The 27,979-nt window shown below is 44.9% G+C and overlaps 1 protein-coding gene across 4 annotated transcripts in view; it reads right to left on the bottom strand.

Moving 5' to 3' along the window:
* The window catches only part of SLC24A3 (solute carrier family 24 member 3), a 466,656-nt gene that overhangs the window by 29,090 nt on the left and 409,587 nt on the right, over positions 1–27,979 (bottom strand). For all 4 annotated transcript variants that reach the window (XM_045574623.1, XM_036417549.2, XM_045574624.1 and 1 more), the window contains 5 exons: positions 22,059–22,084; positions 15,583–15,636; positions 10,385–10,518; positions 7,190–7,350; positions 6,154–6,424 (listed from right to left, as the gene is read on the bottom strand). In XM_045574623.1, coding sequence (XP_045430579.1) covers positions 6,154–6,424; positions 7,190–7,350; positions 10,385–10,518; positions 15,583–15,636; positions 22,059–22,084 — 646 coding nt within the window. The remainder of the gene's footprint in view (positions 1–6,153; positions 6,425–7,189; positions 7,351–10,384; positions 10,519–15,582; positions 15,637–22,058; positions 22,085–27,979) is intronic.

The following is a 27,979-nucleotide window of genomic DNA, read 5'->3' as shown; positions in this document are numbered from 1 at the left end:
CCTAAATGATTTGGCTCCCACTTACCGCTCTTCCTACTTACACATGCTCCTGCCCAAGCTTTCTGTCCTCAGACTCACCAAGCTTCTTTTTACCTTAGGACCTTTGCACCTGCAGTTCCCTGCCAGGCAGTCCACTGCACAGCCCCAATGTCCCCTGATCCCTCCGATCACCTGTTTAAATAAGACCCTAACCCACCCCACTTCTTTTCCATCACCTTCATTTGTTTGTTTCATAGTAAATGATTTCTGTCTGAAAGTATCAGGTTTGTTTTCTCATTTGTTTTCACTTGCCCCAAGCTAGAATATAAACTCCATAAGAATGTTTTCTCAAGCATGCTCAGTACTTTAAATGCCATGAACAGGGCAAGGCATATATCACATGATCAATACATATTGATAATATTGACAGTAATAACATTGCTAGGAACAATATAGTAATGTGTGTGTGTGTGTGTGTGTGTGTGTGTGTGTGTGTGTGTTTAGGATCTAAAGGTATCCCACTAACAGGTGCAGAATAAAGCGAAGAGAACAGAATAAGAAAGGGGCATCTTTCCCCATTAGCAGCATGTTGTTAGATTTCAGATTTGGAGATGGTAAAGTGAATGAGGAGAACACTGAGACTGTTTGGCTGGATCACAAAGCAAGAGGACTGCCTGAGGATTTGTTTTCTGAGGGCTTTTCAAGTGCTGCAGAATCCAGATTATGGCCAGATTTTTGGATTCCAAATGCATCCTGGAAGTCTGCACTTCCCTGAATCCTGCAATATGGTAGTGACTTATCAGCCTGGGGGCCTTGACATCCCCTACGGGTCATGCAGTCTCCCAGATGCCCTCCTAGGGAGAGAGAGTTTAATATATACACCCAATCCAACTTACAAAGAAACACATGAATGAGCTGAGAAATGACTTCAATTTGGCTATCTGTCATTCTTTAGAAAATAAAAGCGATAAGAAAAATGAAGTCAGGACTTAGGACTGCAAGGGCATAGAAATGACATTAGGTAAAGTTTCCAGCAGTACAAGCCAGCAGCAATGAGTTTTGAGTTTGGTCTCTCAGCTGAAAAAAATTTTTGACTTCACACTGGGAGGACATTATATCTTGAAAACTGTTTTCACTGTCATCCAAAATGCTATAGATGCTTTCTTTGAGTTACAGTTCCATTGTAAGAACAAATTTAAAGCAGAAATTCAAGGTATACCTTTAAATGAAATATAATAAATATAATTTCTTGAATAAATCAAGTGATGCAGAAGTGTGTGTTTTCAATGGTTTTGAGGACATTGAGTGGTCAACTTTGCCCCTCAGGCCAGGCACTGCCCAGGTCCTGCAGATACAGCAGCAGTTGAATGAAACAAAATTCCCTGCACATGAAATAGAGGTTACATGATTTCTCGAATGCCAGCCAGCAAATGGGAGCTGGAGCAGGGACTGAGCATCCTCAGTCAGTATTGCCGGCTCTAAAAAGCAAAGGACTTCTTCTCAAGTTACAGTTCTGATTAAGCTTTTTTGGACACTTAATTCTATTGGATGGAAAAAAAAGTCATTCATTGCTCAGTATTTTAGACCGAGAGTTAAATATATATAAATTTCTCCTAATCATATAGGCTAGTGGTTGGCAAACCACAGCTCTCGAGCCACATGTGGCTCTTTGGCCCCTTGAGTGTGGCTCTTCCACAAAATACCACGTGTGGGTGATTGAAACTTCGTGGCCCATGCGCAGAAGTCAGTTTTCGGCTCTCAAAAGGAATTTCAATCATTGTTCTGTTGATATTTGGCTCTACAAGTTTGCCAACCACTGATATAGGCAATTAAAAGGTATACATTGTTTTAAAATAAAAAAGCAGAGAAAAAAAAAAATAATCCCAAATACAAAAAGCATACTTATATTTTTGCGTATTTCTTTTCATTTTTAAAAAATAAAAGTGTGTTTATCTACATATACATGTAAGTGTTTCTGTTTCTCTCAGTCACTAGGAAGGCTTTCTTCACACAAGAGATAAGAATATATGTACAATTTATATGTATGTATACATATATAGATATACTATGCATAGTTGTCCATTGTATATATTTAATCTACACATATATACATAAAAACTCAGGTATGTTAATATGCGTTATACATTATGTAATATATAATACCTTAAAGATGTGTACACACATGCATATTAACAGACAATATATTAAATTTGTGCAGCATATATACAAATATGTTATATGCATATATTAATGATATTGATCATACATGTGCACTAATATATGCACACACATATTCATGTATACACATTTAAACACACGTGTCATATCTATCCCTATATTTATATACTCCCACAGAATTACTTATTTGTTGATTATACCCACTCAAGTCCTGGCAAGAAGGAAGCCCTGCAGCTGGGTAACTGGAACAGGGGAACCTGGCTCTCACAGGATCAAGAAAAGAAAAATGTGCTCGTTGTGTGGACAGACCTTTCTCAGGCCCAGGGAACTTAGCCTGAGGAACCCCAGACTGTCCTTCTGGCTCCTCTGGTGCCCTCTGCTGGCCCGAGGCCCCCTCAGGCTGCTCCGTGCTGGGAGCAGGCCTGGCTGGACACAGCCTCCGAGCCTCAATGGAAGTTCCTGGCTCCAGGAATGAGATTTCTCAGCAGCTGGTGGAGGAATACTGAGGCTCAGAGTTGGAGAAGCCCACTCTCCATTTCAGAGGCGGAACTGGGCGCGGAATTAGCCTCCCCTAAGCCTCAGAAGGACTGCGAAGTCAAGGAAGTGTCTCCAGGCCTCCAGCCCTTCCCCATCCCAGGTGTGATCTGTGGGCCAACAGCACTGACATCACCTGAGGGCTCATTAGAAATGAAAACTCTGAGGCCCCGCCCTTCTGGAGCAGAACCTGAGTTTTGTCAAGGAAGCCCTGGCGAGAAGGGCTGGTGTACAGGAACTTGGGACCTGTTTGCTTGGGGCCCTGGGACAAAGCAGAGACCCCCAGGTAGCAGGCCCATGCAGAGCACTGTTTCTCCTGTGGGGCCTCTGGAGCCTCTGGGGCCGGTGCTTGTGAAAGATGCAGGGGCCCGAGGTGGGTCTGAGCCCACGCCTGCAGCCAGGTCTCCTGTCACATGAGGAAGAAGGAAACACAGCTGGAAGCCCTGGAGCCTCCTCACCTCCTTGGTTTTGGAGATGAGGAGACACCTCACACCTCATAGCTAGGCCTGGCACTTACCTCGTCCAGGTGAGAAATGGGGACACGTGATCGGAAAGGGGCCCTTAAACCCAGCCAGCCTTCTGACCTACAGAACCGAGAGCTATTCAACAGGTGTCGTTTTACGTGGCTGAGCTTGTGATAACCTGCTGTGTATGCAGCAACAGGAAATGCACACAAGAGTTTACAGGGGATGAATGGAGCGTCTGATCCTTTAACACGTTAAGCGCCCAGCCTGTTTTGTCTTCCTGATGGAAAGTATAGTGTCAGTCACCAGTGACTGACTGGGTGCTTAACATGTTAATCCTTAAAATGCTTTTGTCCTGGTTGATACCCTGTTTTCCCCAAAATAAGAGTGTCTTACATTAATTTTTGCTCCCAAAGATGCACTAGGTCTTATTTTCAGGGGATGTCTTATTTTTCCATGAAGAAGAATACGGTACACATTTATTGTTAAATGAAAATAAAGAAAATTTATTACCTGTCTACGGTACGGTAGTACGATAATTGTCAACACAAACCTGAATCCTACAGTATCAAGAATTTACTCATTTAATCAATGACAATAATGTCATCATCTTCTGGAACATCATCATAATCCAATTCCTGAATTTCCTGGTGAATTTCTTGTGACTCCATTTCTTTCAGAATCAGTGGACTAAATCTCTCATGTTTAGCAATAGCACTGTCTTTAAATGAGTACTTCTTGTCAAGGTAGCCTGCTTGCAGTGCATTTGCAATGCAACTGTCAGTGATTTTTCTCCCATGAATTCTTCACCCAAGTCACAACTTCTTGCAGTTTAGGTTTCACAAAGTTTCCACGCTGATTTCTCTCCATTCTATTTTCAATGTAGTCATTAATTTCCATGCACAAATTGTCTTTGAATGGCTTGTTTATTGCAATATCAAGAGTGTGGAGATAGGCCATCATTCCTGTGGGAATCATTATCTGATCTATTTTTCTTTCGTGAAGAAATGTCTTCATGTCTTTAGCACGGTGAGTGCTGGCTGCATCCCAGACTAGCAGACCTCTTTGGATCCCTCTCATAACAAGTGGCAGCATTAAATGGACCCACTTCCTTATAACTGCTTGTGTGGCCCAGAGACAGACCAGCACTCACCACCTTCGCAGCGTCCAGTCTGCTCTAATCCTCCTGTTCTTCTACATGCATCTGCGAAAGTCTCTTCCTCTCTCCTGCCCCACGCTCACCGCTCACTCAGACCTCCGCTCCACCCCCACACAGCAGTGACTTCAGGACTCCGTGTAACGTCACTGGTTGCTAGACGCCAGTCAGGGCAGCCCTAGCAACCAGTTTACAGTAAATTAATTTTCATTCTGAGACAGAGCTTAGGGGGGGGCCTTATTTTCGGGGAGATGCCTTATATTTCACTCAGAAGGAAACCTGTTAGTAGGTCTTATTTTCGGAGAATGTCTTATTTTCAGGGAAACACGGTAGGAAAGAAGCTTGCTAAGAAATACAGAGACAGTTGGCAAAATGGATCAAAACACAGTGTGTGTGTGTGTGTGTGTGTGTGTGTGTGTGTGTATATATATATTTTTTTTTTCCTATCAAGATTACCTACTGCCCAGCCGGCGTGGCTCAGGGGTTGAGCATAAACCTATGAGTAGCCAGGAGGTTTGGTTCTATTTCTGGTCAGGGCACAAGCCCAGGCTGTGGGCCCGATCCCCAGTGGGGGATGTACAGGAGGCAGCCAATCAATGATTCTCTCTCATCACTGATGTTTATATCTCTCCCTCTCCCTTCCTCTCTGAAATCAATAAAAAATACGTATTTTTTTAAAAGAAAAAAGAATATTACCTACTAACAAATGGCAATTTCACTCTGGACGGGCAGTTCGGGATTGGGGCATAAGCATCGGGAAGATGTTTTCTAGTTAGTTTTGGTAAACACTTGGCCATGCTGAGCTCTCAGGAGCCCAGAGGGGGCCCAGGAGCAGTCCGAGTCTGTTTTACCTGCTGTCTCTTGAACACAAAAAGGAGCACAGACACCTGGCTCCCACCCTGAAACCCAGCTCTGATGCTCTGCCCCCACATCCCACCCTTGCAAGATGGTGGACCAAACCATCCTTCCCCAGAGTTTAAAGTCCTCCCATACATTCAACCCTCCCGGAGAAGGCACACATGCTAATTAAGCCCCACACACTTGACAGTGAAAGTGAGTCCGACCAGTGCACTCTGTCCTGAAACCGTTGGAAGCTTCTGGCAAATCTAGAAAATGGACGGAATTCTTTGGGCTCGGTCCACCTGTCCCACAAGGTCACTGGGAAGCCACATCTCTATAGGAGGTGATAGTCAAAGGAGAAGGACACCACCCTGTCTTGCTCCTCCCCTGGGTACCAGAGGGGTGTTCTCAGCCAGCCCACAGGATGAGATTTACCCGGGCCAGGATGCTCTGTGCCCAGGTGTACATCTCCTGTGGGGTCTGCCCTGGAAGCAGCAGGTGCTGGGAGTGGAAGCACCTAAATGGAGTGAGGGGCAGGAAGTGAGGAAAAAAACACACAAAGGCTAATGGGGAGGGCTGCACATGTACCCAGGGCTGGCCTTGGCAGGACAACCCCCTGCTAACTGTAATGGGAAGGGAAGGGTGAAGGTGGGTGGAGTGCTACTTCTCGGGAGCCCAAGATGCTCTGCCGACACTCTTAGGACACGTACTCGCTTCCTTAGCACCAAAAGGTCCACAGAGCAGCTAAGAGAGGGACTTCCCCCACAATGATAAACTTGGCTGAAGAGCCTACATTGCTACCAGTGAGCATGCGTAGCCATCTTGCTCATGTTTGGACCCTCACAGCAGTCTTGCCCACTGCAGATGTTAATGTAAACATTTCTGTGCTCATACAGAGATAGTTCTTTGAAATGAATGGCAGAAAGATAATCAAAGTTAAGGGCATCTACTCAGTGGCATTAAAAGAACCTCCAACCCCAGCCCAGACATAGAACCTCTTACAGGGAGGGTCGAATGGAGTGTACGGTCCTTCGTCATCCTCCTCATCCTCCTCTTCCTCTTCGTCATTCTCGTTGTTCTCGTTGTCCTCGTTCTCATTCTCTGTCTCATTCCCAGCCTCGGCAACAACATCATCCCTCCGAGTTCCATTCACGCCCCTGTCTGGGGCACTGCTGGGCCCTGTCCCATTCTCCACGGTGTGTTTGATGGGGATTTTGATGGCCACCTCAGATTCTCCATTGGTGTAAGCCCTGCTGTTTATCAGTCTTTGTCTCTGGAAAGAGAAAGGCACATTCTTACCACGGGAAGATGGACTGTATATCCCTACACCCAGAACACCAGGTAGCGGACAAGGAGATGCTTTCAGAACACTCTGCAGTCAAGTCTTAAGGGATTCCTCAAAGTAATAACCAACTCAGAAAACCTCCTTCTGGGAAGAAGGGTTAACCTTCATGACCCATTGGAATTTGCAAATCATTTTAGAGGAAAATTCCCATTGCTCACTTCAGATTGCACTTCTTTTCTATCAGGGTTCTTGATTCTCTGTGCACTGTGATGTTAACTTTCTTCTCCAAAATTTAGGAAAGCCACACAAATGTGTTTGGACTAGTGTACCAATAAGGCTGTTGCTCCAGAGAAAAGAATACAGAGGAAAATTCAGGTCAGAGACTCAAGATTATTTTAAAGCAATTTTGGTATGAAACCACTTCTGTGCAAGTTCATTCACATGAGAGGGCTCCATTCAAATGCAAGATGTAAAGAAAAAGGTACATAGAAAAGGACCAGAGAGGTTTTTTGTTTTTTGTGTCCCCCCCCCTGTATAACTGGGAGCCGGACCATGTCTATCAACATGTGGAGGGAGGAGCAAGGACCAGGATGTGCACCTGGCCCAGTGAGCAATAATGTTTCAAAATGTCTGAGAGATATTATTGTATTAAATGTTGAATTAGATGCTTCTACTTTCAGACCTGGAAACTTTCTCTCCTTCCTAGTATCCTATCCCTGTCCAGTGGCAAATGGCTTCTGCTGTCCCAGATACCTCATTGATCAACATGCGGCTGGCCATGGAGAGTCTGGTCTTGGGGGGAAAGTGGCTGGTGATCATGATTCGAAGTCCAGCCTCAGAGAAAGACAGCTGGTGTGGGTAGGCAGACAACAGCTCATCCACCATGATCACTGATGCTTTGCGGTGGAAATTGGCTAGGAAGGTTAAAAACACAAAATAAAAATATTGAGATTAGGAGCAGGAAAGACATATTCATTCAGTCTTCTTTTCCTTTCTCTTCCTTCTTCCCTCTTATGCTCCCAGTTGTCTTCCCTTCTTCCCTCCCTTCCTGTTTTTCTCCCTCCCTCCTTCCCTCTCATCTTCCTTCCCTCCTTAACTGCCTTTCCATCTATCTACTCATCCAGGGAGGGCTTTAGTAAGCAAAATCTGAGGAAGAACCAAAGTCTGTTTTTTTGGGCTCATTTAGTAGCTCTTTAGAAATGATGAAACAATTTAAGCCTCATTCACTGACAGAAAAAAATGAGTGATAATAAATAAGAATTTCTCCTTGTTCTCAAAGAATTGACCCCCTTCAACTCAGATCTGAGGCATAAGAAAGACCCCCATAATCTTTAGTAACCTTTTATGCCCTTCAGATGTCAACAATGTTCATACTGAGAGGTTAAAAGCAACAGACTTGACTTTTAAGTGGAGGACCTGGTGGAGAAATGGACACATTGCTTCAGTCCCTGCCTTTGGATCAGGGCTGATGGGTGAGCGAGTGGCCACAATACAGAGGCCCAAGGCCCAAAGGAGGCTGCAGGCAAATCTTATGTAATGACTTGCTGACTGGCTGGAAACAAGTTCCACCAAGGCCCCTCTCTAGGAATGTGAAACATGAGCACATATCTCTCGGGGACCTAGTCACGGGCCCTCTCCGTGCTCACTCCTGTTCCAAGCCACTAAACCATGAAATGATCTCTGGAAACACTAAATAATATTAGGTAGCGCTCTCTGCCTTCCTGAGAGTGTTCCTCTTATGGTTACAAACTACCCAGAGAGAAAAAAATAAGTGATATCTTTATGCGGGATGGCACTGAATAATCTTAAGTCATTAGTTCAACATGCACATAATTAGGAAAGTCTACCAAATGACTGATTTTAAAATTCTCATAATTACCAACAGATTCCAAAGTCAGACATATATTTGAAAAGAATCTATAGATTTTCTAATTTCTTTTTTTTCCTGCAAAGCAACCATATGGGATTAAGAAGAAATAAGCCCACATATTTCAAGGGAAAGTTAAAAAACAAAACAAAAAAAACCTCAATAAAAAACGAAGCATATTCTAGGCAAAAGTAATTGATAATTTTTGTGTTTCTCTAAGAAATAACATTATTTGAGCTGCTTTATATTATTTATCTAAGTATATAAATGGATTAACAAGAATCTACTAAATATAAAAATTACCTTTAAAAAAATGTCATTAACTATTAGGTCTAGTAATAATTAATGTCGTTTTCTAATATTTTAAATCGAATTTATTTAAACAATACAACAAAATTTAATCAACAATATAGTTGCTGTTGTTTTCTACTACTTGTGCCCAACGCTCAGGAAGCATTTTAATCCCTCTGTTGTAAAATTCTTGTGATTTTGATGCAAAAAATTCGGTCAATGCATTTTTGAGGCATTCTTCATTATTAAATTTTTTTCCAAGAAGAAAGTTTTGCAAAGAACGAAACAAATGGTAATCGGAAGGGGCAATATCAGGAGAATATGCAGGTTGAGGGAGAACTTCCCATTCCAACTGGCGCAGTTTTTCAGCAGTGATTCTTGCAGTATAAGGTCGTGCGTTATCGTGGTGAAGAATTACGCCCTTCCGATTAATCAGCGCGGGTTCTTTTTCTCTTAAAGCTTGGGCTAACCTTTCCAATTGGGCACTATACACTGCACTTGCAATGGTTTGGTTAGATGGTAAAAGTTCATAATGAAGAATTCCTTTAAAATTCCACCAAACACACAACATCACTTTTTTCGCATGCAAGTCAGGTTTTGGCATGGGCTGCGGAGCCTCATTTTTGTCCAACCATTGAGGCCGCCTTTTCAAATTAACATACAGCACCCATTCTTCATCTCCGGTAACAATTTGCTCTAAAAACGGCAAACGGTTTTGACGAGAGAGGAGCGAACTGCAAATTGTGACTCTGATTACGGTTGTTGTTGGTCAACTCATGAGGAACCCATTTTCCAAACTTTTGGACTTTGCCAAGTGCACGGAATTGATTGGAAATTGTTTTCTGTGAACAATTTAAAGTTGTCGCAAGCTCTTGTTGGGTAATTTGAGGATTTTGCACCAAAAGAGCTTGAAGAGCTTCTTGATCAAAATTGGACACACGGCCTCGACCACTCTTGTCATCTAACGAAAAATTTCCCTCGCGAAATTTCTCAAACCAATGCTGGCATTTTCTAGCGCTAACTGCATCTTGACCAAGAGCACTACAGATGTTTTTTGCAGCCTCACTTGCTTTTCTTCCTAATTGGAACTCGTAAAGCATGCAGTGCCGAATATGCTCTTCATCCGCCATCTTCTTAGCCCTAGTTTTGCAACAGAAACCAAACAAACACAAACTTTTTCAAGCAAAACTTGTTAATTGCACTTCACACGTTCTGTAGATACCACGTGTTTGAAGGTTATGTCAATACAAGTCAACGCCAAGCAAGATTTTAAACGAATGTTTAAAAATGACATTAATTATTACTAGACCTGATATATCATGCTGCAGCTTGGAAACTGAGGTATGACAGCCTGGAAGTAAATTTGGATATAATAATATACTCATGACAATTATTATTCATGAAGTATCTTACATACTTTGTCTCCTTTACTCATTACAAAAATTATCCCCATTCTGCAGAAGAGAAAATTGAGGCTCAGAGTAATTAAGTGACCTGCTTTGTGGTCACACAGCCAAAATGTGACAGAATCAATAGCTCAAAACCCATGGTCTTCTCTTCCTTACCATCCTGTCCTAATTTCCTTGTAGCACTCCCAGCAAATATTTTGCCCAAGAACTTGCATGGGGCTTTCAGTCAGCACATCACCAGGTATGAGACTGCCCCAGGGTATGGCCAAAGGGAGGGGAGAGGCCAGGAACCTGTTCTCCCTCAGAGAGGCAGCGCCCTCTTCAAGCCAGCTGCAGTGCCCCATGCTGCTTACTTCCTGGGCACAGGCTCCCCTTGGTTACCTTTCTTGAGTAGCACCACAGTTGCGTCGCAGTTGCTGCTGTCATCGATTTCAGCATTGCTGGCCAAGCCATTGACCATGTTCCCAGCACTTTTCGTCCTCCTGTCAAAGCACTGATGTATGCAAGCGTTATATCTGAGCAGAGTAACAAGGGAAGAGAGCCCATCAGCATTTTGCTGTTCCTCCATCCCCGAACTCCCACCAAGTGTCCCTGAAATCTGGATGCATTGTGGGGACCCCACACCTCAAGTTATTATTGTTATTATCATGTCATCACAGTTCCCCTCACAATATACAACCTGCCCCATTTTCCAGTGTAAGGATATGTGAGAATAAAATCAACTTTACATAAATAAATAGTGACAAACTGCTTTCTTTGCAATCTCTTCAATGTCCACGGAGGCACCTCCGAGATTGAGTTCCCTGACTTGGAGTCCGTGCATGAGACTTAGTGGGATGGCCACGTCTACCTTCTCCGGGCGACGTCTCTAGGGCCTCTGCTGCCAGGGACACCTTGCTGCTGCCTGGGGTGTCGTGGTCTACGTGTTATAGGTTGGCTGGCCGACTAGGTCTCTGTCTGTCTTGGGTTTCCTGAGGTCACAGATTGGCACCCTGTGATTCTCTGTTACTCTAATGCCATAATTTTTCTTTTTTGTTAGTCTTCACATGAGGATATTTTTCTGTTGATTTTCAGGGAGAGTGAGAGAGAGGGAGACAGAGAGCGAGAAACATCTCTGTGAGAGAGACACATTGATTGGTTGCCTCTTGCACATGCCTTGACCCAGGCCAAGGATTGAGTCTGCAACCAAGGTAAGTGCCCTTGATTGAAATTGAACCCAGGACCCTTCAGTCCATGGGATGATGCTTTAGCCACTGAGCAAAACCAGCCAGGGCTTCTTATGAGAGGCAGAACATTATTATTGTGCAACCCTAACATAATCATGGAGACAGATTTTGAGCATCAGCTCTGCCGACGTCACAGACAGGAGACACAACGTGCTTGCTGGTGGGAGGATGGGCACTGCTTGGCATACAGTCTGACCTGAATCAGGTTGATTGATGGCTGACAAGGAGGAAACACAGAGGCTAGAGGGGTAGGCCACACTACACCCATTTCCAAACTGTGGACATCTCTGTGGAGCAAGCAATTCACTTCAAACTTTGTTGAAGAATAAATTGAAAGAAAAGAAAAAAAAAAAGGTAAACAAAGGGTGGATTTATAGATGAAAAGAGAGCCCAAACATGGAACAATCAATTGTACTGAGTGGAATTTATTTGGATTTTTGCTTTTAAAAATATTTATGACATTTATAAGATTAAACTAAATCTGTAAAAATTATGTTTATGAGGTGAATTGAAAATCTGAACACTGATTTGATATTCAGTTATACTGAAAATTAGCATTAACTTTAGGTGTGATAATAATAATGTATTATTAACTGGCCTGAAGTCTGGGACTTCAAATCATAGAAGGAGGGAAATTGATAGGAGTGTGGATGGAGCAACTGTGAGTGGCTGGTGAAGAGTACGTGGGATCCATCACATGATTCCAGAGATTTTCAACCTTTTTCATCTCATGGCACACATAAACTAATTACAAAATTCTGCGGCACACCAAAAATAGATTGTATTTTTTTGCCAATCTGATGAAAATAAAAGGTATACTTTTTTTATTTGACAATCTAAGGATCTTTTGGGCAGTGCCCCTGACTAAGTAGTCAGGTATTGCATGTTTTAGCAATTCTTGTGGCACCGGTTGAAAATTGCTGCACTATTCTGTTAACTTTTGTCTATATTCAACCTTCTTCTTCATGTAAGATCTCTCCACGTTGTAGACTCCACAAGAGGGCCTTGCCTGACTAATAGAGCCATGTGGGCGGGGCACAGTTCCTGTCATCTTGACCCCACATCCATTCTCCACATAGAAATACTGACTTGCATGAGGGTTTGGTTTTAAAGTACAACTGTGTGTTATATATTTATTTGGATTTGGGTAACAGAATAACGATACTATGAATAGTATTATGAAAACTTCCTTGAAACCAGATACTGGATAGTAACTATGCTGTCACATCCCACCCTTACAAAAGAAAAGCATTGGAGGTAGGAAGTATTACTAATCCTGTTTTGTAGAAGAGGGAACTGAGATTCATGTCTGAATAGGTTTGCCAAGGTCCCCATACCAGTAAGTGGTGGGGTGGGATCCACAGCCAGGCTTTGAAGTGAAGAACTTGACCTTTGCCTGGAGACCATATTGCTTCATGTGGGGACAGGATCCCAGAGGAGTGATGCAGAGGTGCAGAAATCAATCCTTGCCGAGGCCAGGTGTGCCTCATGTTCCCAGGAGCTTTCTGGCCAAACTAAATGGCTCTTTGACTTCCCGACAGAAAGTTTAATGTCATTTAAAGCCTTCTACCCAGGGGGCAGCTGATGATTCCAATATATGCCATTTTTAACTGCTGTTGCTATGTTTTATATTTTTAATTGAGTGTTTTAAATTTTGTGCTTGCACCCCGAAGCTACTTTATTGTGAGGCGTGCAATTTTATAAATCAGATTTTATAAAACCCAATGATTAAAGCCTCTGATTGCAGAGGGGGATGGCTAAATACCAGATATTTCAATTTAGAACGTGGGACCAGAATTTATGTAGAAAATCCCACAAGCACAGAGGCCGCCATTCCCGGTTTTATTTGCATCCTGCTGGTCTGAGCAGCTGGAAGGCTGGTGAAGCTGAGGCATCAGCAGAAACACACACCTCATTAGCTTTCACACTGGGTATGGTTTGGAGGAGAGGAGAGGAGAGAAGTCGTTCACTGTGCTCTCTTAGTGTCCATATGCCTGCTAGCAGCCCACGGGCTTGGTGATGGCCTGGCAGACGGGTGCAATGGTCACAGGAGGGGACTACTAAAATCCCTCAACCCAGCTTCCCTGTAGACCAGCTTTGCTCTTAAAGACCTGCTTGTTCTGTGAAGCTGCCAGTGAATTCAGTGTGGAACATGCTTCCATCTAAATTCGATTCAAATCCCTTGAGTTGCTGGGCTTATAGCACACAGTCAATTCTATGGAATAACTGACCAAAATGCCTTTTCTAAAAGGAAGAAAAGGGCTCTTGACTCTTTGGGAACTCAAACTTAGAACCACAGGAAGTTAAAAAAAAAAAGGTGAAATAAATAAAAATGAACGAAGAAACACATGTGTATTGTTGAGGTCTGTCCACTGTGGCACTGGTTCCTTAATAATTTTGCTATTTTTGAGAAAGAGGAGCAAGATAGATGCTCCCATCTTGAATGACTTTTCCTTTGAAATCTAGATATGTCAGAAAGTCTAGTGTTTGTGGGAGCCCACCTCTTGGTATTTGTCAATGAAAGGTGATTATTGATAACAGCCCCTGATTTCTTGATCTGTCATCTCGTGGTTACTCTACACCAGGACACTCTAGAAATGTCTTCTTTCAGTAACAAGACCCAGGCATTGGGGCCACACTGACCACGGACAGATCCTAAGGTGCTAAGGAGAAGCCTGGACTCCCCATTTGAGTGATGGGTGGCAGGCCCCCCGCAGACACAGCCAAGCCAGCTCCTGCCTTCACAGTTCAGGTGACCTTTGCCAGAGGCCACACTGATTCCTCTGAACGGGGCTCTTGGCCACTAGAGGCTGGAACTAATTATTGTCAGGCCTCAGAGCAAGAAAACCTAGACATGCCAGTTCCAGCCTGCTCCTTGCCATGAGCAAACTGGCAGCTCCTAAAGGCCTTCTAGTTTCTTGCCCCCTGGAAAAGAAGCCACTCCTGCAGTCACATATGCTGAGGAAAATATGGGCTAATTTAGAAGAATAGAGACTGCTCCCATGGGGGCTGGCGGCTGCAGCACTGAAGGTCTCTGCACTGTTTATAAGCTCCTCATCCCAATGGTACTTGGCAAAACGATGACCCAGCAGGTTCACAACCCTGGTGCTTACATTTTACCTTCGAGTATGGGGAACATTTGCAGTGTGATTCTTTAAAAAAAAAAAATTCCCCCCCTTGATTTTGGAAAGGAAGGGAGAGGGAGAGGAATAGGAACCTTAGTGATGAGAGAAAACCATTGATTGGCTGCCTCCTACACACCCCACACTGGGGATCGAGCCTGCAACCTGTGCCCTAATTGGGAATCGACCCGTGATCTACTTCATAAGTTGATGCTCAATCATGAGCCAAGCTGGCCAGGCTACAGTGTAATTCTTGATAAAAGAAGTAACTCTAAGAGGAAAAAAAATATATATGATGTGTTGGATTTAAAATATATTCACAAATTCTTTGACACTCTTCCTTTCAAAAGGCAAAGTAGACCCCTTGAGTGTGGATTAGACTTAGTGATTTGCTGCTAATAAACAGAGTATGACAAAAGTGCTGGTATGTGACTCGTGGGACTAGATTATAAAAGGCAATGTGGGGTCCTTCTTGCTCTCTCCCTGAGTGCTTGTGTGCGGGACACTCGAGTGGCCTTAAAGAGAGGCCCATATGGTGAGGAGCTGAGGCCTGCAGCCGACAGCCAGCATCAGCTCACCAGCCGTGCAAGCAGGCCACCTTGGAGCACCGTCAACAAGGTGATGGCCACTCTGGACAGTCTTCTATCCGCAATCTCATGAAAACCCTGAGCTAGAACCCTCCAGTCCAGCTGCTCCTGGATGACCAGCTCTCAGAAGCTGTATGAGACACCACACGTTTGTGGTTTGAAGACACTAAGTTTTGGGATCATTTGTTACACAGTCCTAGATAACCACGTGAATAATAGAAGTCCATAGAAATTTTCAACCATGGTTTTAGTCCTCTCTTCATTAGCTCTGGTCCCTTCTCTTTTCCTATATAGAAGCATAAGTAATTAAGTTTTACCTCCTTTCTTGTTATGAAAGAGAGTGAAGAAACAGCCCAAACCTAGGTTGCCAGGCCTTGAAGAGAGTTTTCGCTTGAGAAATTTCAAATTAAACTGAAGCTTTGATTCTATCATCACGCCTGGGTTGGAAGGATCTTGGCTATGGCCACTGCCAGAGCTGCAGCGGTCATAGCAGGTTGCCCAGGGAGCCAAGTGAGTCTGTGACCACACGCAGCGAGAGCCAGCCAGACCCCTGCCCTCTCCCCTGTCCCTCTTTCCACATTATCACATAATGCTGAATGTAGAAAACAGTCTTGGAAAGGAAACTAAGAAAGCATTTTACTTACTTCATGATGATAATGTAGATAAAATACATCAGCACGAGGACTAAAGACTCCCACCTGTGTACACAACCAAGAAAGGCTAGTTAAAGCAAATCACCATAGGCACATGTGCAACACACAGGCCTATTTTTAAAAAATGTCATCAATGGGAAGGGCAGTAAACCTGCCAAGCATGGCAAGGGTAAGGCAGACGTGCAGACTGCTTACAAATATTCCCTGGTCGAAGATGTTTTCCGGACTGCATACAGCTTTCAATGACCTTTCTCTTTTTCTCCTTGAAAGGGAAATAAATGCTTCTTCCTCTGCGATTCACTTACCCCAACTCGTTCTTTGAACACAGCAAGCCTTCCATAATATCGCTGAATACAGGCCTCTATTTATAAATCTGTCCACAGCTTAAGCTCACTAAAAACTAAATATATTTACCGAAAGCCAATGAGAGGAATTGATAGGGACAACCAAGGAGCAAGGCAGAAAGAGAGAAAGAGAGAACAGAGAAGGAGAGGGAGAGGGAGAGGGAGAGAGAAACACTTGGCAGGGAAGATGTCAACAGGAAGGATAAGAATGAACAAGTGGGAACATAGTCAAAGGAAACAAAAAATAATGAAACCCACTGAAATTTACCTAAAAATTCTGATAATTTGAACACTTCCACTGCCTTTATTTTAATAACTTCCAACTAAAAAATAAGGGAATTTGATATCTAGGCTTCCTTTTGGTTGTAGAATAAAATTAACCAACTGGAAACCAATTAACCAATTGGCTTCTAGAAAAAGTTCTTAAAGAATGGTCTATGAAGAAATTGTAGATTATTCCTTTCTTTCCTTTTTCCTTTTCTTGTCTAGAAATTGATCCTAGATAAATATGTGGTTAAATAAAAAAGAATGCACATACAAGGGTTTTCGCTGCAGTGTTTATAAAAGTGAAGTGTTGGAAGGAAGCAAAATGTTTACATGCGTATGTTATGATAAGCATGTTCATACAATGGGCTGCCACGCATCAGTTAAGAATGATTATGCAAATACTTATGTATTTATTATAGAAAGTGCTTGTTATGCTACTGAGAGAAAGAATCAGGGTGTCCAAATCCCTTGAACTTCTGCTATGTGTCTTGGCTTCTTCACAAAGGTTTGCTACACTACCTTCCAGAACCTTTCATTCTCTTAGCAAATTTCTCTAGTCCAACTCCCAAATCTGTCAATGCCCTGAAACTCTTGTCAAAGGCACCTGTGCCCTTTATCTACAAACTCCAGGGACGGTTCTTTGTCATCCTGTTCTATTTCTCTGCAGCATCTGAGAGTTAACTACTCTCCCTCCTTCGTCAAACACTCTGCTCCTGTCTTCCAAGAGGCCACACTCCTACTTCTCCTAACTTCTCCTTTCCCATCCCCTTTGCTTCCTCCATTTCCTCAGTTCAGCTTCTGACTATGGGACTCTTCTCTTTCTACCCACACGGTCTTCCTAGGTGATATCATCTTGTTCTATTGCTACAAAGACCAGGTGACACATCCACCCCACACCTCTGCCCAGCTTCAGGTTCATGTATCCAGCTGTCAGTATGGCCTCTCCATGTGGAATCTCAATGCATCTCAGATGGAATTCTTCATTCCTAGCTTCATTTTCCCCTGAGCTTTGCCATCTTAGTGCACTGTTCCACTGCCTGCTCAGTCAGGGCCCCGATCTGGAAACCAGCCTGGAGCGCTCCTTTATCCTCACCCATGTCCATCAGGATTCTATGTCCAGATATCTCCTGAACTGCCAGCTCTGCCCTCTCCAGTGCTACCTCCCTACTTTACCTAAACTCTAGCCTCTGAAAACTGGCTTCCTTGATGCAACTGGGTCATGTCATTCTTCTGCTTAAATTTTTTCAATTGTTTCCCAAAGTTCTTGAGGAGTAAAAAAAGGTGCAAATCCTGGTTCTGTTTTCTTCCTCTCCAAATCATTGTGGGTCCTGAATTGCTTCACCAGACTGGCCTCCGTTCATTCGCACATTTCAAGCTTTTTCCTTCCCCATAGAGCCTTTCCATTACTGTTCCATCTGCCTGTAATGTTTTCCACTCATATCTGGTCCCTTTCATCCTCCAAATATCAGCTTAAAGGTTGCTTCCTCCAAGAAGTCTACCCTGCCTACTCTTGCTTCACCTTCTATCACAAGACTTTGCTTATGTTCTTTAGACCTCTGATCAGACTGTGTCTTATTTACTCATGACTTATTAATATATAATGCCTGTTCCTAGCAGTCACTGGATAGCAGTTTTCACACCTAGCCCCTACCTCAGCTACATGGTTTCTCGTTTTCAGACACTTAAAACAGACATCTGGACAGCTCATTTCCCAGCCGGGAGACACCTTCCTTCCCCCTCAGCTCCTCTGTGCAGGGTGGAACTGCTTCCAAACATAGCTTTTCAATTGCAAGACATTCCCAGTGGCCTGAAGAGGGCTCTTATCTTATTGAAACCAACATAGATGTGGCATCTACTTATTTGGGGAAAATGAGGTTTTATTCACAGTATTCATTTTAAGAGAAGATATACCCAGGATCTAAAGGGATGTCATGGAATCGCTACAATATATTTTAACAGACTCAGTGAGGAGTCACCAGTAAATGAACCAACATCAATGAAATATTTGTTAAGTTGAATTAAGTCTAGCATCTTCTAAATAGTTATACTCTCCAATTCCTTTAGATCTTTTTGACTTTTCACTCTAAGCAAGTCCTTTCATTGCAATATTCGAGTAAGGTTATCTTCAGTCATGGTTCAAGGATGCCCATGACATGGGGGTTCCCTGCTTGTGTTGATATTTCAGGTTTGCTTTGTTGTGCTCAGACTCAGGGTTCACCCAGCGCTCCCCTACAAGATGCACCGGGTTCTCTGGGGCCTCTCTGCTGCCATATCTCCCGTTCATTCCCTCTGCTTTGGGGCCTGATTGAGTGTCTGATGATCAAGTTTTGGCTCAGTGCTCTTGGGATCTCTCCCCGTGTCCTGTGCATGTCTCCAAATGACTTAATTACATGTCTCCTGTCTGCCTCTCCTCTAGCCCAGAGAGCTCACGGTCCGGGCTGAGTTGCTTTCTGTGTTGTGTCTAGTTCTGGAACAAAGCCTGGCGCCCAAAAGATGCTCAGGGAACAGCGGTGGAGTTGACGGACTCTGCCTGCAGACCTCTAAAAGCTCACAGCTCTCCTCCCCCTCTTCCCCAGGATGCTCTTCTCCTGACCACAGCCTAGCCGCTGTCCTTGGAGGACCTGGTCCTGTAGTATGATCCGGGTTTGTTTCTTCCCTTCTCCCAAACGTCTGTTTTGAGTCACCTTCAACTGGCCCTGATTCTCCTGCCAAAGATTTCCGTGTTGGAGGGCAGTCCCTTTTCTTGCCTGTAGGGCATGGCTCCACTTCCCTAACTATGGTCCAGAACAGTGAAGGCTGGCCTCCATATGACACAGGTGGACAGCCTCCGGGCTGTGTTCTCAGACTCTCCTTTGTCTCCCTAAGTCACAACCTGAGGCTCAAAGAAGAAATAAAAATACCCTGGATCCTTTCGTTTTCTTGTTAGACCTTCAGACCCACTGAAGCCACAGTTTGGATTCCTTCTGGCAACATTGTGGGCCTTGCTGAGCCATCATCATGGATTCATGAGCCTTGCTCTGCAGGCTGAACATACATCCTAATAGGTGGATGCTTTGTATGTTATATGTCTTTTACAGCAGGTACATAACTGGAAAGCACGTGACAGATTCTTCTCTGCCTTTGGCCTGCAAATTAAACCCCACTATGTTGAGGCAGTAACCCTTCAATTTCAAGGAGGGTGGGCCTAGTCCCAGGATAAATAATGATTTGTCTAAAATTATATTTCTATTTCCCCTGTCCACTCATTGGTCAAGGCAGATCCAACTGGGACCAAAGAGATGCAAGGTAGGCATAGCACCTTCCTTCTTCTTGCCTTCAATCCAAACTTGATGGCTGGCCCTGCAGCAGCCCTTTGGGGGCCATTAGGAAAAGGCCAAGAGAAAAGTAGAGCCATCGCCCTACCCAAACCTGGGGTACTTACCATATAAGAAACACAAACCAGCATTCTTTAATCTCCAATCACTGGTTTTTCCTGTCACCTGCTACTAAAAGCTTTCTGAGTACCATCTGTCAGCTATGTGACTCATTGCAGGCCGCCACCTCAGAGCAGCGAAGGAACCTCAACTGTGTAGGACGAAGGTACCTTGTCCCTGTGTATTTGTATTGGACAAGGTTCATTTCTTCCTAAAGAGAACTGTAGTTTCAAATTAAACACTAATGAAGTTAGTTTCCTTCTGCAGATTTGGAGTAGATTGGTAACCTTCCTTGAAACTTCTAGACATGCTGGGAGGTTCTACCACAAGGAGTGGAATCCACTGTTTGCAGTATCATTGAAATATGACTGTGCTCTCATTGCACAGATTGAAGAATCTGGCTTTAACGAGAGACATCAACTCCCAGACACACCCTCTTAGCAAAACAAATGCTCATGGTTGGCTGGGTAAAAAGGGCTGAGGTGTGGACAAGCCACAACTATCTTAAAGTGCAATATAATTTGCTCTCACATGAAGAGCTGGAATCCCTGGAATTCCCAAAGCAGTTATGGGCCAGCAGCTCAGACTAATTTCTCAGCCTCACTCCCGTGAAAAATGTTCTTCATCAGCCCATCCACATAATAACAATAACAGGCTGGCATCTGGAGATAATGTTCCGGTGCCACAAAAGCCTCCCTACTTCTTTCCTGAAGCTATGCCTGTGCATGAGTTAGGATGCGAACCCACTCCAGGCTGAACAAAACACACTGGGAATGTGCAACTCACTTATCTGTGGCCTCCCATTCCCTCATCATGATGCCACGTACAGCCTTGCTGCAAGGCTGAGTGCTACCTGAGGATGGGGTCACCTGACATCACAGGGGGTTCAGCCTTGGGAGTGAAGAGGAACTAGATGGTCCCTTTCTTGCTCCACTCCATCTGAAATACCTGGAAAGATGTTTTGAGGGCAAGGACTGAAATAGGCTTAGCATGAACCCTATATTCACCTCCATGGTGGCCATCAGCGAGGCCAAGGAGATGCTGCAAAGAGAGCTCCTTAAGACTGACGGACAGCAGAACTGCCAAGATCTCCTTTCTGAAGGATTCCCACACAAAGGCATCAGAAACATTTCTGAGTTCAACTGTGATCATGTGTTTGTCTTTATGACAGCAACAACACTGAGCAACATGTTGAGCACCCACTGTTTGCTAAGGCAGAGCAGTGGCTATGCTGACGCTGCCATCAGATGCAGTGAGAATTTTTTGCCAGGGCGTGGGGAAAATGTCACCACTCCATCTGATGACCATGTCCTGGTGGGTCCCACAAGAAGGTTCTCCCTGACTTATTGACCTCTGACCTGATGTGATCCTGGGTGTCTTAATCCCTTTCAGCCTATTGATCACTGTTACTCAAAGAGGACCTCCTTCTTATTTTTTATGGGTCAATACAGAGGTTATGAATGTGTCTTAAAGCAAGTTCTCCAAGCCATCTCCTCCTCACCCTTTCTGGACAGAGAAGAGTTGGCAAATGCCCTAGCCTAGCGTATAACATTTTCCATCAATATGATCAGTTCCCCTATCCCCACTTCCACATTCTGAAAGTCATAGAGATACCCCAGGACACAGAGATGTCTCTCTAACAAAGCATTGGCACCCATTTTGCTGGGAGGGGAGCCTGGTGAACTCTATGCTTTGTTTTCTAGTTCATTCTTAACTTTAAATAATACAGTACCACCCCTATCTATTCCTAAGATGTTATTTCACATTACTCTACTTCAATAGATCAAATCTTAAAAAAAAAAAAAAAATAACAAGAACGGACAATGCACCCAATTTCCATTTCCATTTCAAATAGATTTGACTTGCTTAGAACTCATCTCAAAAATGGGGATTTGGAGAGTTGGCTCAAATACAAAGGTTCCCAGGTATTTAATTTGGGCAATTAAAAAAAAAATCTATCCAAAACAAAACCACTGACTTTCCAGAGCACTAAGATCTTCCGAAATGTCAGGCACAACTTTATGGGTTGGAGGTCACTGAAGTGCCTCCTCCCCCTCACCCCCCTCACCCCCTGGGTTCTGGGCGGAATGTGGAATATGCCAACAAGGTCTGGACACAAGTTGGAAAGATTAGTCAAGTCTTAACTACAGCACAGCCAATAGCTGAGTGCAGAAAGGCACAGCTAAGTCACGCATCTAACCTGGAGGATGAAGACATGTGATATTAGGAGTGGAAACCCACCACCCAGCCTAAGGCAAAGACCTCTGCTCTGTGCAGCTAATATAATTCCTTTATGGAAGTGGACAGAGGGTTCTGGAGAAGTGCTAACTGCTCCAAATTGTCGTGACATGACCCATTTCTTCCATAAACCCTGAATCTGGTCTTCCATATATTTGGCTCTGCAACATAACAAGGAACGTTGGAAGGAAAGAGAGGTACTTACCAGGAAACTTGTTCATCGTAAATGAACTGTGGGGGGAAAAGGGATAGATTAGACACGCACATGTGCAAGCATGCTTTATGACAGTCTGCCCTTGCTGCTTGGTAAGAATTGGGGTGGGGCTGGCCTGGCACATGAAGCCTGTGGGCAAGCTCCCCTCTCTGCTGGTTTAGTCTGTGGCCAGTGTTAGTGGAAGGAGGTGCTGTTGGCAGACTGGCGTGGACATGATGGGGAGGGGAGAAGCGATAGGTCATCCCATCCTTCCTGAAATTTCTGTCCAATAGTGGATTGTGAGGGAAGCATGACTGGCTGTTGTGTAGAGCAAGATGTTCTGTAGAATTTTACGTCTGGAAGGGATGTAGGCGCTTGGCAGGGGCTTTGCACACCCCCGCCACTCTGGGCCACCTGTGAGACGTGTGTATGTCTCTGTGTACTGTACAGCTCCTTCAAGCTTTTACACAAACATTTGGAATTCTTTGTACTCAACACCTTTCTTTCAGTTGACCTATATCCTTAGAAGAATTTACGTTCAAAGGAAACTTTACATCACAGCCAGAAGCTGAGAATCAGCACCAGTTGCGACCCCGTGCAGAAGGTAAAAATAAATGCCTGACAACAGTGACTGGGATCCTGGCTGCCAAGGCTCTGGGTCACAGGCCTGCCCTTTTGTTGAAGAAGGTTGTTAGCAAGGGTTGAGCAGTGTAAGACACACAAGTACTAAGTGGAGACTTCTCCTGACCAGTTAAGACCAAAGAGAATACAAAGTAGGATTGAATTAAGCCGTAGACCCATGGTCGGCAAACTGTAGTTCACAAGCCACATGGGCCTCTTTGGCCCCTTGAGTGTGGCTCTTGCACAAAATACCATGGCCTGGGGTGAGTCTATTTTGAAGAAGTGGCATTAGAAGAAGTTTAAGTTTAAGAAATTTGGCTCTCAAAAGAAATTTTAATCGTTGTACTTTGATATTTGGTTCTGTTGACTAATGAGTTTGCTGACCACTGCCCTAGACCTTATATCATCTAAAATCATTTCTCATTTGGGGGCAAAAAAACTGGTATAATTTAAGTCCTTTGATTTTGACAGGAAAATTGAGTCACTGAGAACATGAACCATTGTCTTGCGGTGCCGAATTTGCTGCAGTGTTCGTTCTAGAACCCGGACCCGGCTCCTAACTTGGTGCGCTCTACCTGACTTATTTGCCCAGACAGCCCATTGTTGAAACTGAATGGTGCACCTGTCTTTCCTTCAAGCAGGAGCCGAGAGCTGGTCACTCACTGATGTGACTGCTTGGAGTGGGACCACATCTGAGTGGCTTTTCCTTCAGGGGGCAATGGCCAATGGGAACCCTAAGGTAGACCTTGCAGGACAGTCTGGGTGTACAGTGTCATTACTGCACGGAGATGATGAACTCAGTTAATGACATGGGCTGGCTTCAGTCCCCAGCGACAATGACCATCCGTTGTGAGAGATGCAGAGGAAACCACCACAAAGACCTACAGGGTCCAGAGCAGAGGCACATCCAAGGACCCTCCTCCAATGACCCTGCAGGTGCAGAGAGAGGGGCGAGGAGAAATGGGCACACTTATTTGCAACTCGTATTCCTCAGAGACATTGAAAAAGATCTTGGCTCCATCAGGTTGGTGACTCTTGTCATTGTTATCATGTCAACAGAGTGACACTGGATGAAAGTGTCAAACTGGAAAGGGAAGAGGACTAAGGCAATGGAAGAAGCAATGGTGTAGCCTGGACTGGATGGTTTGGAATCCACTTTCTGGAAGGCGGTTACGGATGCTTCTGTATAATCACTAGCTTTAAAAGAATTGCTTTCAAGAAATCACTAGCAGAAAAAATGATTTAAGTTAGAAAATGTTTTCTATTAATTGAAGTTAATTCAATATCAGTCTTAAGCAGTGGGCTTGAACAATCAATTCACAGCCACTTAGAAGGACACTAGATACGGGTAAAGGGTTTATTAGAGCACCAATTTGATTTTCATTCTCAGGGAAGGCAGGCTGTCCTCTATAATAGGAATGTAGCTTTTAGAAAAGCTACATTCTGTGTGATTTGTCTGGCATGGGGGCATAGGTCAATACATCTTTAGCTATCATTTCAATGATCATATCAATAAAAACATCAGAATGGGTTTAATTGTACAGTGGATCCCAAACTGAGGACAGAATTTATGGGAGCACCATAAATCAAAGAAACAGTGGGGCAAATCGGGACAACATAGGATAAGATATGCAATTGAGGATGGAGCTTCCTGGGCCAGATGTCCAGGTGATACCTATGGCTGGGGGAGGGATGGGGGATTATGGTTCAGAAAGGCGGACAGAGAAAGAGAAATGCACATGATCTCGCTAAAATGGCGCAATCTGCAATACTCCAAGTAACAGACACAGTAATGTCTCACCCCTGACCACTCTGACAGGAGGCCTTAGCTGCCCTGTGGCTAATAAGCAAACAGTCTGGATGTTGCCCCATTACTTTAAGAGAACTGAGAGAGAGAAAGAGAGAGGGAGGGAGGAAGGGAGGGAGGGAGGGAGGGAGGGAGAGAGAGAGAGAGAGAGAGAGAGAGAGAGAGAGAGAGAGAGAGAGAGGGAGAGGGTGAGGGAGAGGGAGAGGGAGAGGGAGGGAGAAAAAGGAGAGAATTAAAAAAAGAACAATAAAATGGATAAAAGGAAATAGAAACCAGGCCTTTATGAAAATTCAAATGGAAATTGGCTTGTTTATGGTGAGAGAGGAGGTGGGGGGTGAGTTATGAGCCGCCTCCGAGTACCAGATGATTGTCATTCAAAGGCTGAAAATGAGGACCTCGGCACTGGTCACAGAGTGTCCCCTGAGAGTCCATCCTTCAGAAGTGTTGGAATCAGCCTGTCTGAAAACTCTTAAAATGACAAGGGCATGCTGCTGATGGTTAAGGAAGGGATTGGTTATTCCTTACAGACTTTATTTTATTCTTTTAAGACAAGTGTTGCATACCGTTTGGTATCATCATACTCTCTCTGCGAGTAAAAGAAGACAAAATAACCTCCCCCATCCATTCCAGCGGCATTACTAGGGTAGGAAATCAATTTTATGTCCTGTCTGAAACAAGAGACCGCGCCCCAGTTCCACCCAGCGACCACTAGATGGCGATCGCAGCACAGCCCTCAGGCTTGTCTCTCTGCCAAGGCAGCGAGGTTTGAAATGAAGTCAGTCCAAGCCCATTAAATCTCCTGGAAAGAGGGCAAATGCCTCAAGGCAGGCAGCCTCCTGAGGGGCCTTCAGCAACCCACTGCTGTCGGTCTCAGGCCAAGGTGAGGTTCTGGAGGCAGCTCCTGCTGGAGTTCTGAACTGGGGACAGGTGGGTGGGTCCCTCATCTTATGCGAACACTCAATTCTCCTGATGCGCTGAGGCTGAGGGATCTGCTGGGTCCCTTCAGAACCGGCTCACTCTTTTCCCAGCCGGAGTTTTGAAAACAGGCCGGCCTTGGGAAAGCAGCTCTGAGAGCTGTGCTGGGGGCGTTGGGGCGAGGCACTGGCTCTGCCCGCTGTGGCCACATGTGGGCAGTGCTGACTGCTCTCTGGGTCCCAGCTTTGCCGTGCATGGCTGGCCAGGGCACCTGCTCTCTGACCCACCCGTGGTTCATCCAGAGCCTCTTTTGGCTTCGCCTAGACTAGAGCTTTGCACGTGTTCCACAGACAGAATTAAATGGGATCCCACAGGAGTGCATTTCTCTTTTCCTCCGGGCTTCAGAGAAACAATTGGGTTCCATGGAAACCAGCTCATCCGACCTGGTGTCTGCTCTAGAAGTCTTCCGAGAGAAGACTTCCATCAGGCAGGTGGATCCGTGGAGGTTAGAACATCCCGGGGAACTGCGAAGGGAATGGCACATCCAAGAGGGCACAGGAGGGAAAAGACGAGCCAGGATTCGCCTGGGTGTGTGAGCAGGAGTGGAGAGGCTGGCCGGGCTCTGTGCAGGGTGGCAGGTGGCTGTCCCCGCATTGCGTGCCAACCCCTGGGTCTGCTCCCTGTGGCTGTAACCATGGAGCAGGGCAGCTGCATTGCTGAAGCTAAGACTGCCTTACTGGTATTATAACCACTGGCCCCGTTAGAATTTTACGCAGAGAAAATAATAGAAATCAACGCCATCATTCTCTTTCAAGAGACCAAAGCCTTGACAATCTCCCCTCCTTTGCTGGGAATAAAACTGCCCCCCTGCCCCCAGACTCCGCCCATGACAGCGTGGAGACACCCTCAGAGGTGCCCAAATGGAGTCCTGACTTCCTGAGCTGCAGGGACCAGGGGTGTAGACAGCTTAGCCAATGCGATTCCATCCGAGGAGGAATCAGATGGAATTCGCCAGGAAGCTGCTGCTAGGCACCGTTTGCACTGGAAGGCTGAAGGGGAGTTGGGAGTTGGCCATTAGCACCTCTGGCAGGCAGGCTTGACAGCGGTGGGGCTGTGGGTGGGTAAGAGGGTGAGGAGCCAGGGGTGCAGGGCCGTTAAGGACAGCTATCCACATGACCATAAGATGTCTTTTTCTCAAGAAAGGCCAATGAGAACATTTCTGGAAGTGTTACATTAGTTGAAAGGGTTGGGGGAAGGGAGTGGGGGTACGCTATTCTCTTCCATCTAAAAATGTAAGGGTAAGTGCCATAGACACACCTCTCTAGGGCAGATTGCATGGCAGCTGAAGTAACATCAGGAGGATTTCAGAGACAGAAAGGCAGATTTTATGGGAGAGAAAATCCTAATTTTTTGCTGGGGTGGTGTAGATGTGTCATCTTAGACACCTGTTCCGGTAAACCTGATCTTTTGGCAAATACTTGAATTTTTGGAGCCTCAGCTTTGCTAAAATTGGACTCCTGTAGTAGTAGCTAGCTTGTATTGTCAGGAGTATTGAACTGGGAAATCGTCAACAGACCTAACAGAACCCTCCATCCTGTCTTAAGTATGGAGACCACGCTTGCTAACACTCACAGATGCTGTGAGAATGTAGGTCTATTTTCTATGGGAGAATTTGTTCTCTACAATTGTGCTATCCAGTATGATAGGCACGAGTCACCTATGGCTACACAAATGTAAATGAATTAAGTCAACATTTTAGGCCTGTGGTCTCACTAGCTGCATTTTGAGACCTCAGTAGCCACATGCCTAGTGACGGACAGTGCTGCTAGGCCACCTCTGGCAGTCACTGACTCATCTCTTTTTGTCCCCACAGAATCACCTCTAGAGGGGAGATTGCAATGAGCCCTCTGGGGAGGCAGGGGAGAGAAAGAGACAGAGAGAGGGTGAGAGGGCAGTGAGCCTCATTTCTATGCCAGTGCTCTGGTTGCTCAGATGGCCTCCCAACTGGTGCTAATGGCTCGAGGGCCCTTCCCCAGGGAGCCAGCACTTCCCAGTCTGGATCTGTGACCCCATCCATGTTATCCTGGAGCTGTCTGAGGCCTATCGATTCCACGGAGAGTTCCCTTCTCTTGAAGGCTCACGTCCCCAGTCTCAAAGCAAAGAGGAAGGGTAAAAATAAAGTATTCCTTTTAGGGCAGCTGTTAGACTGAGGATGTAATGAACCATTTGCATTTATGTAAATTGCATGATTATGTAAATTACAGTAACATTTCAATAAGAAGACTGTGGGGCCTGCTGGAGTTTGAAGCAAGGATAGGAGTCTGGGCTGGAGCTGTCTGTGGTGAAAGTCCAAGTAGGGAGTGACGGGGGAGGCAGCGAAGCAGCAGGAGACTATTGGGTAGAAGGGACCTACTCTAAAGAGCCCAGGATACTCCCTGGTCTAAAAGGTGAGACTCCTCTTCTAGAGACCAAGGTCATGGGCGACCTTCCCGGCCACATCCTGCTTCTCCAATGCCGGAAGCTTCGCTGCAGAGAACATCACGAGGGCTACAGGGGAAAGGCTCTGAAGCACACACTGTCCATTTGTGAG

This window comes from Pipistrellus kuhlii, unplaced genomic scaffold (assembly GCF_014108245.1).
Source record: "Pipistrellus kuhlii isolate mPipKuh1 unplaced genomic scaffold, mPipKuh1.p scaffold_m20_p_6, whole genome shotgun sequence".
NCBI lineage: Eukaryota > Metazoa > Chordata > Mammalia > Chiroptera > Vespertilionidae > Pipistrellus > Pipistrellus kuhlii.
The sequence above is the reverse complement of the archived record's forward strand: the minus strand, read 5'-3'. Positions and strand labels throughout refer to the sequence as shown.